Source organism: Antrostomus carolinensis, unplaced genomic scaffold (genome assembly GCF_000700745.2).
Source record: "Antrostomus carolinensis isolate BGI_N321 unplaced genomic scaffold, ASM70074v2 scaffold1975, whole genome shotgun sequence".
In the NCBI taxonomy this organism is placed as follows: Eukaryota; Metazoa; Chordata; class Aves; order Caprimulgiformes; family Caprimulgidae; genus Antrostomus; species Antrostomus carolinensis.
In genome coordinates this window covers 1-9,692 of record NW_010314023.1, presented here as the reverse complement: position 1 = coordinate 9,692, position 9,692 = coordinate 1, and the positions used below count along the sequence as shown (strand labels likewise).

At 41.0% G+C, this 9,692-nt stretch overlaps 1 protein-coding gene across 1 annotated transcript in view; it reads left to right on the top strand.

Moving 5' to 3' along the window:
• Nucleotides 1-5,903, top strand: part of LOC104524549 (serine palmitoyltransferase 3) — a gene marked incomplete at its 3' end in the record, with an annotated part of 26,962 nt that extends 21,059 nt beyond the window's left edge. Inside the window, exon 6 of the mRNA XM_010167470.1 lies at nucleotides 5,798-5,903. Within this exon, the coding sequence (XP_010165772.1) occupies nucleotides 5,798-5,903 (106 nt within the window). The remainder of the gene's footprint in view (nucleotides 1-5,797) is intronic.
• Nucleotides 5,904-9,692: the final 3,789 nt, after the last annotated feature.

Here is a 9,692-nt window from a genome sequence, read left to right as displayed (position 1 = left end):
CTGGGCAGCCTGTCCCAGGGCTCTGGCACCCTCACAGTAAAGAATTTTTTCCTCATGTTTAAGTGGAACCTCCTGTGTTGCAGCTTGTGCCCATTCCCCCTTGTCCTGTCGCTGCCCACCACTGAAAAGAGTCTGGCCCCATCCTCTTGACACCGGTGATTTAGATATTTATAGACATGGATAAGGTCCTCTCTGTCTTCTCTTCTCCAGGCTGAAGAGTCTCAGCTCTCTGTCTTTCTGAGAGACTAGGTGAGAGCGTATCTTTGTTCATTCAGAGGACAGAAGAGTGTGTTACTAACTACATTCAAGTGAATTTTGTTCATATCAGCCCATATAAGAAGGTGCTGTACAAGACTTAGGATTTGTTTATTCTTTCTATTTCTACTACATTTTTCCCATATAGCATCAAGCAACTCAATTGCAGTCACATTTCGAGGTTTAGATTTGCAATTGCATGAGCAGTCTCTGGGAATGTTGTGACTATGCACAGAAATCAGGCAAGAAATCTAGGTGGAAGAAAAATTTCCAAGTCTCTTCACTGCAAGGGCACTTCAACATGCAAGCAGAACAAGTGAGGAAGGCAGGCAATCCCAAGGCAGAACCAAGCATCTTCGTTACATAAGAATCTGGCCTCTAGTATGGTGCTTGAACCGACACCTGAAATAGAGATCGCAGTAGTACCTTCCTAGCTCCTCATTACACACCCTTTCAGACAGTTGTGAAAGTACTAAGGGGTTTTTGGGGATTCTTATGATGACAGCAGGGTATCATGCAGTTATGAGCTGTTCTGGTTTCCATACAAAATACAGTTTCCTGCTTGGACAACAGTTGTGAATTTATGTTAATCCAACTCTGGCCTTTCTTAGCCTACTCAGTCAAATTAATGCTTTGGTGTTCAGATATATGTGCCATGAGGACACCTTAAAAAGAAAACACAGCTACCTGGAGGATTTGTAGTTAACATTGAAAGAACTTAAGGCAACAGAAGGACCTCACCTTTCCATGCAAATACATTCTCTAGCAAAAAAGAAGGGAAGAAGAGAAAAAAGAAGGGGAAAACTAAAAGTGCATGCCTTCAAGTGGACAAATAAAATAGAGGGGAAACAAAAGAGATAAATGAACTGGTAAAAATTAGTGAAAAATCTCTTTGGTGGCAAAAACCAAACAGTTTGTAGTGGCATAGTACAAGATGATTCCCTTTTTTTTTTTTTTTTTCTCCTTTCCCCAAAGATGTAAGTGGCCCTTGAGTTTAAGAAGGCAGGGTAGTGTTTTAGCTATTACAGAGTAGGATGAAAGGCACATTATCCTCTAAGGTTTTGTCCTCCTTGAAGCCTCTGGCCATTATCAGAGACAAGATTATTGCACCAGATAGGTAAACCACAGCCTAATCCAGTTTGGCCTGTATTTCCCTGTGACACATACAGACGCTGCCACAGAGAGGAGACTGGTATATCCTGCTCCTAGCATGCTGTGTCTGCGTTTGCTCTCTCTGATTTGTGAAAGCCGCCTCTGACTTGCCAAGTGTGAATAGGAAGCTTTCCTGAGTGAGTGCTCTTTACTTTCATGGAGATAGATTTTTATTGAGGGTAGGGAGAGGAGTCTCAGGCTGTTACTGTGGCTGTGTTAATCACCACTCCCACCATCTCATTCCAAGTGAAGATATTCAAAACTGTGATTTCAGGGAAATTATTCTAAAGATGCTTTTTGCTGTTCAGAGCTGTGCCAGCAGTCAGGGGCTTTCCAAAGACTAGTTTTCACTGGAATGAAAACCAATTTCTACAGTCCTACAGTTACTGGTTAGATCAACAAAACCCTTGTGGTGGTTTCCTTTTGTTGCTTTAGGGATCTGCAAGGAGGGGCGACATTGGAGCTAGCCACTTGAGTCACCCACGAAGGGACAGTGACCAGGAAATGCGGGGAAGGCAAGAGAGGAGGAGGCAGATGCTGCAGCAGATGCACTGCAGCACAGGAGAGGTGGTTGCATGGGAGGCTGGAAAGGGACAGGTGGCCACAGAATCTTCATGAACTTGCATGAGAGTGCAAAATGGGAGAAACTGAAAACAAGAGTGGCAAACACAAGCCAAAGGAAAGAAGATTGTGATAAAGGTAGTAGTAGTCTGTTTATTTTAATTAAAAAGGATTCAGCTGACATCACACAGGAGATTTCCAACCTACACAGAGGAATGATGATGACATCCCGGGGATTGCAATGTAAGAATGAGGGGTGGAGACACCGTGTCTCCTTGCGAGGAGGCACTGAGTGTGACTGGGAGAGGGCAGGGGCCCCTCCAGGAGCCTGGAGTCCCACCTGCACTGGAGGCAGCATGACACACAGCTGCCTGCCCAGGTCCAGGCTCGCTTTGACCCACCGGCAGTTTGTGTTGTTGGTATTTCTGTTGAAGTAACTCTGACGGATCCCAAACGAGGATTATGCAAGTCCATATATATTTTTAAAAAACCTAAGAGATCCACTGTCTCTGCTTATGCAACTTTACCCTCCATAGCTAGACAATATGCCATAGGGAGAAGGTGGAAAGTGAGACAAAGGTAGCTTTGGTTGTGCTTTGAGTAATTAATCAGGTGAAATTCTTAGTACCACCTCCTGGGCTGGTGAATGGTTGTTAGCCATTACCACTGAAAAGCCTGGGCTGGTGATGGTCAAATGAGGAAGGACAGTTATTTTCCCCCATAACTGGTTATTCAAGATGGACTTGTGCGACTCATCATCTCAATATCCCAGTGTTTCACAGTCTAACTATTTTTAATGGGCAAATAATTTGATATCCAAAAGCCACCTGGGGTTGCACTGTTGTTTTTCCTGGTGTTCAGTATATCCCACTTTCTGGAAAGTCTAGGCACAAGCACCTAGAGAGCACTGCATCTTCACTTTGATTAACAGAAGCAGCCTTTTAGGAGAAAGATTAAAGGTTAAAGATTTTTTCTCTTCCTCCTAATTTCCCCTTTCCGAATGAGGCACTACAAGCACAGAGTAAAAAGGTCAGTAAAATTCATTTGCACCTAAACAAATTATGTATTGACTGTTACATGCCTAAGAAAGGGTCATACATACATGTTTTTCAGAATGACACATCAAAAGCAAAGTGAGATAGCCCTGAGCCTGCAAACAGATGTGTCCTTAGCCTGCACTCCAGGACTATGTCATGTGTAAAGTCAGGCAAGCTCATCACTTGGAGAGGTTCCTCCCTATCTGCAGTCACATGTTCCACACCAGTTTGGGCAGAGGAGCTATTCACATCCATGCATTTTTTAACCAGCTCTATTAAACAGTTATATACATTTCACTTCTCTCCTCTCCTCTTTCCTTTCTTTCTTTTTATATGGTCATTATGTTAAAACGACTGAATCTTCAAGCCATGCTTTTAGCTTGGTGGGCTGGGCAAACTGGTTTTCCTGAAGTCTAGAACAAATCTGCACTGACATGTAGACAGATTACTGAGTTGAAAGACCCTGTGTGATTCAGAGGAGGGTTTCAAAGGTCTCAAAAGGAATTAGATGACTATTACATTGGTGGAGAAATAATATCTAAAGGGAGAGCGTCTAGAGGATGAGGCCAGACTCTTCTCACTGGCACCCAACAATAGGATGAGAGGCAATGGGCATAAACTGCAGCTTAGGAAGTTCCACCTGAACATAAGGAAGAACTTCTTTACTGTGAGGGTGACTGAGCACTGGAACAGGTTGCCCAGAGAGGTTGTGGAATCTCCCTCCCTGGGGATATTTAAAAACCGTCTGGACAAAATCCATGTGCTCGAGGAGTCCCTGCCTGAGCAGGGTGGTTGGACTAGATGACCTTCAGAGGTCCCTTCCAACCTTAACCATTTTGTCATTCTGTGAGAAAGGGGCCCAAATTTTGAGTGACTGAATGAGCTTCCTGTCATCCCGAGGAGTCCTTTAATGCTCAGAACTCAAAAGGATTTCTGAATATTACCTATTCAAAACGAAAACTTGAGCAGCTCTCTTCTATGAAATGTGCACGTGCTGCAAATGCTCAGCTGGGTTATAAACTCCCCTTTTAAAGCACCAAGGAGCTTTTATTTCTTTGATTGCCATCTAGTGGATACTATGCTGTCTGCATTGCATTACTCATAATAGCATTTCCATCTTAGAGCTCATGGAGCTGTACAGATGATTGCACCATCAAAATAAGGGGCAACTTACAGTGTGTGTGTTGTGCTTTGTAAGTTATAGCAATCTCTTGCTAGGTCAAGACGTTACATGATAAGGTGCACAGTGGTATAGGTGTTTCTGAGAAATTTATCTTTCACTGAGATAAGGGTGGGTGTCAAGAGAATGGGGCCAGACTCTTCAGTGGTGGCCAGCAATAGGATAAGGGGCAATGGGCACAAGCTGGAACACAGGAGGTTCAACTTAAACATGAGGAAAAACTGTGAGGGTGTCAGAGCACTGGGACAGGCTGCCCAGAGAGGTTGTGGAGTCTCCATCTCTGGAGACATTAAATGTGCCATCAGATGTTGCCATCCTGTGCAACCTGCTCTAGATGTACCTGCTTTGGCAGGGGGGTTGGACTAGATGATCTCCTGAGGTCCCTTCCAGCCCCTGCCATTCTGTGATCCTGTGAGATCAGTAAATGGTACTACCAAGAGGTGAGGTACTGGAGTGGAAGAGTTCATGTCATGACCTGGCCATCTCTCAGGTCACAAGTTATTCATGACGGACAGTTACTGTGCAAATGGCATCATTGCAGTCAGGCGGAAACCAAGCTATAGATCAACATTAATACAACTGAGGGACAATTGTATTTTAAAGATTAGCCTTATACTATTTCAGAAGGTTATAACAACTGTATTAAGATGTAATGCTGAAAAAGTGAGGTTATATCGTGAAAAAATGCCACTCATTTTCTTAACTCACAATTTGAGCTGATTTGTACTGTTCATTGGGGTATTATAAGTCTCTGTAAGATGTTCTTTGAAAACATTTTGAAATGTCAATCCAGATTCCTGAAAAGTACCAGAATAATTCATTTTGGAGAGTGTTCATTCGTGCGCAGACACCAAAGTGCTGGTTAGATTTCAACTCTGCATTGAGAGTCACGTTTGGTCTGACCCTTATTTCTATGATGGTTTTTCTTGTCTTCCTTCAAGAATTTTATTAGATTATCCACACTCAGCCCTTGAGGAACATTGTTCCAGGCCTGCTGATATCCAAGTCCCCTCAGTGTGAAGTATTTTGGCACAAAATTAGGATACATGTGGTTGTATCCACTTGTCTCTCCCTCTCTCATCAGCAATCTTTCACTCACTTTCCTTCTTGAGAAGGACAAGATTTCTCTTGCAGCCATCCTGATATGCTTCATACAGCCTGATCCAAACCTTGGCTGAAGCAGTTCATGTGATTTATGAGCCCATGGTGATGTTAGAAAGCAACCAAAACCTCACTATTTGGAAGCCTTGAGACATGAGTATCAGCAACCCGTACAGAGAACTGCTGGCAAATAGCCTCTGTGCTTAAGCAAAGTGCTTCCCTTTTGCCTTTAAATAAAAATATATGCCAAGAATTTATAGAAGTTCCCCAGGTAAGGTGCATAACTGGAAGCTTTTTGTAACTCTCCTTGTCACTAGATTGCATTCAGGCAAATTAAAATGATTATTGGGTCTTGCCTTCTAATAAAGGAAGTTTATGTTCAGGACAAATTTTTTTAATGTTGTCTTTTTCTGTATAGGAAAAAAATAGTGCTCAGTAGAAAATAGAAAGTTCTTTAGAAAAATCTTTGTTAATACTTTTCCTTCCCCATTTTTCTTGTTTTTAAATAAAGACATGCAGAGCCTTGAGAATCTGCTGAGGGATGCAATAATCTATGGGCAGCCTCGAAGCCACAGAGCATGGAGAAAAATTATCATCCTCGTGGAGGGCATTTACAGGTATGTTTGTGTTTTAGAAATGTGCGTAGTCTTTATCATTTCTGAGGACAGAATGAGATATTGAGTGAAGCGAAAATTGACTCTAGGTATCTGAAATAAATCTTAATGAGAGTGGAGGTTACAATAACATTCTGTGATATTATAAATATGTTTATTTCCATCTCATCAGTCAAAGCCCTGGTATAACTTGCTCCAGTTAGATCCTGTGTACAGATCATCAACCGATGTAAGTCGTCACAGATGTGATAAAATTCGTGGAGCTATACAGTAGGTGAGGAGTTTTGCTAAATGAGTAAGCTGAGTTTTCTCGAGTTGTTTGTTATGCACAGGCAGATCAAAAGACAACTACACAGAAATAATTAAGTTCTGCATGCCCAGTTCTTATCCAGCTGTTAGAATCTAAAAACCCATGCTAAACCTAAACCAAGTGATATCAGCAGCTTCATAGTAATTAGTGCTGGATCTAATGGACTCACGCTTATCCAGGAAAAACAATTAAAAGACTGGCTATTTCATGTAGCCCCAGTCCCTGGAGGAATTTGAATAAGTGCCTTTGAGAATCCATCAGATAATATCAGCATTAATAATGCCATGTAATTATAGAGCATCCTAGTCAGATAGCTCCAGTTCACTAGCGTGATGCATCTTACACTCAACTAGAAGACAAACCATCTTTAGAGTTGAGCAGCAAAGCAGAGGCACCAGCCAGGCTCACCATCCTGGGTTTCATCCTGGCAACCACTCAAGTTAGGAGACGGCTCCTGGAGAGGCAGCCATGGGGCTGGTGGATGGCGTGGAAAGGAAGCCACTGGTGGGTAAGGAGCTGGAGCAGGAAGAGGTAGAGATCATGAATGGGAGGAAAGGGCTGAAGAGGCAGGGATCTGGACAGTAAAAGGGTTTGCAGAGATCTAGTCAAGGCTACTGTGGAGATGATGAGAGAAAGTGGGGGAGTAGGAGAAAGATAGGTTTGGGAGTAGCGACACTTGCACCAGAGAGAAGGGAATCAGAACCACTCATTCACAGGATGTGACATGGTTTATGAAAGCAACATTAAACTTTATATATAGGGATCATATCATGTGTTGCTGACATACAGCTGGTCTGGATGGACAGCCTTTTATGCCATTTACTTGATAAATGCTAGCACAGTTGAGCTGATTAGCTTTTTTCATAAGGAAACTTTTACAATCTCATGTCATCACAACTTCATAGTTGTCAGTGCTTTCTTTCTACCTAACATTTTCCATCTGCAAAGAGAACAAATCAGTCCTTACCTAAACACCTGTCATTCAGAGCTGAAACAGGTCGGCAGAGATCAGCTGATCCAAAGCAGGCTGAATGTCTCTTTCAACCAGAATAAACATAGCAATACTGCAAATAAACATAGCTTGGCACTACTAAAAGAAAGTTCAGATTTAAGGACTTTGATCATGCAGAAATTAAGTGGACCACCAACATTTTACTGACAAATATTCCCATCAGTCACATGGCCTGCAGAAAACACTCCAGCTGCTGAGCTTTGTTCACTTTTAAATCCTTTAGCCTGGATATTGACCACTGGGAAGCAAGAAGGTAAACTGGTGACACAGAAGCATAGATTGGTCAAAGCAGTGGGACAAACTCACTGTCAGATATTTGAAACTATAATAACTATATTTCCATATGTACATTTGACATAGAGTTTTCTTTTCCTTTAGTTTTGCAGTTCATTTTCAAAAGAGATTTCATTCTCAAAAGTTCAAAAAACCTTCTGTTGGAATGCAAAATAAAAACATGTTAGACCTCAGAGAACCTCACTAAAAAGGAACCATAAAGTTCCTTCAGCTCCATAAGGGCTAAATAACGTTAAGACCACTCATGCCCTGAGTCTCTATGCTTGTGGTAGGCATAAAGTAAAAGAAAAACAAAGCTCATCTCTCTAATAGTCTCTCATTGGAAACTAGCCCTAGCAGTAGCTAGGTTGGTTGGTTAGTTGTTTTCATAGTCTAAGCAGATCAGAAATTGAAGATTGTGGTTTGATTGCAAAGCAAGTCTGTTCTGACCTGGGGGAGAATACCACCACACCCCACCATGTCGTATCCCTGCGATCACTGCCAACCCAAGGTGCACACAGCTGATCTGTCCTTACAGCACTGCTGGGAACAGACTCAGGCCATGTAGTCTCATCCAGTAAGTAGCTAATAACATTTCATATGCAAAAGAAAAGCTGAAGAAAGACATATTAGAAATACTCTTACTTTTTTTATGGGCATGTTCTTTCCTTTCTTGACTCATGATTTTTGAAAGAGACTAAAATTTTCCAACCCTATATTAAGTAATGTTAGTTTTCTTGAAGATTTGCCAGGTGCCGAATTAACATTCATCTAGAGGGCTTAAGAGGAGGTAGAGTGTTGTTAATGTATTCTTCTTGCAATAGTTAATACTGCTTTTTATTTTTTTTCTTTAAAGGACTTAAGTTATGTTTCAGGGTCAACTAATACAGAATTTAAATAACTTGGTCAGAAGCATTCTCTAAGTTAAAATATCTTGACTTGCAAGTTTGGCTTGGCAAATTATTACAGAAATATTTTTTCCAGAGATGCAAAAGAAACATTAAGCTTTCATTCTTTAAAAAAAAAATATTGTTACATAGGACACCATAGTCTTAGTATGGTGAAGCTGATGGTATGGGAAAATAAAAATTGCCTTCTGTTTCCATTGGGAGTATGTTAAAGTGTTTACACTGTGCATAAGCCCAGACTTACTAGCTGGCAAAATTTGAAACAGGTCATTTTAGCCAACATGAGCATTTCTGGAAATCAGACTTGTATTTGAAACCATAAGCCGCAGATTTTGCTTGGTTACAACTAAAGGCAGAATTGGCCCCTCAACTTGGGAAGCACCCAAACTACATGTGAAATAAATAGAAATAGTATATGTTTGTTTGTTTTTTAAGATCTCTATTATCTTAAAAAGAAAAAAATCATCAGAAGTTAATGTAACTACTAGTGAAAGCTGGTTCTTAACTTGGAGTAGCCTAGGAGCAAATATATTCCATTTGTGTTCCAAACTGAGAGAGACCATTTAGCCATCAATCTTCAGTACAAAAAGCATGAACAAGTTTTGGCAGTGTCCAGGGCACAAGTTATGCTAACTTACTAAATCATATTTCTATTATTTAAATTCCAGATAATATTTTCCTTGGCTTCTACCATTTCCAGTTCAGGTTCAGTCAGTTCCTATGTTCTTACACAGTTTGTGGTAGGCTTCTGCTCTCTTGCACACAAATTTACCTCGGAGAAAGATAGGCCAAGGCCCAGGGCAGGAGTTATGGGGCACCAGAAACTGTTCAAAACAGATTGGTTTTCATTTGGTTTTTTTTCCCTGTGTTTAATTTAATTTGAGTATTTTCCCTTCCGGCTCAGAAAATAATTCTCTGATCAGTTAGATATTGTCCAGTGCCTTTTCATGTGCATTAAAAGTTCTTTGGGATCCAATGCCAATACTATAAGAAATTTATCAGGGTTATTTTTTATTTCTTGGGATTAAGTGACTGGACTTCCAGAAAAGAATGGAGTGACATTTAATGTCTTTGGCCAGGGACCAGCATTAAAGTTTAACATTTCTATCATTTCAGTGTATGGGGTTGTAGTTGAGGGCAGGGTTGGAAGATTTTTTTTAAAACTATTACTCTAAACTACAAAACAGAAATTGCGGTATGAACGTGCAAGGTTTATGTAACAAAACAATACCTAAAGTAAAAGAGTCTGGGACACAAATAATTTTCTCTTCTGTCCTTCCACTTTCGGG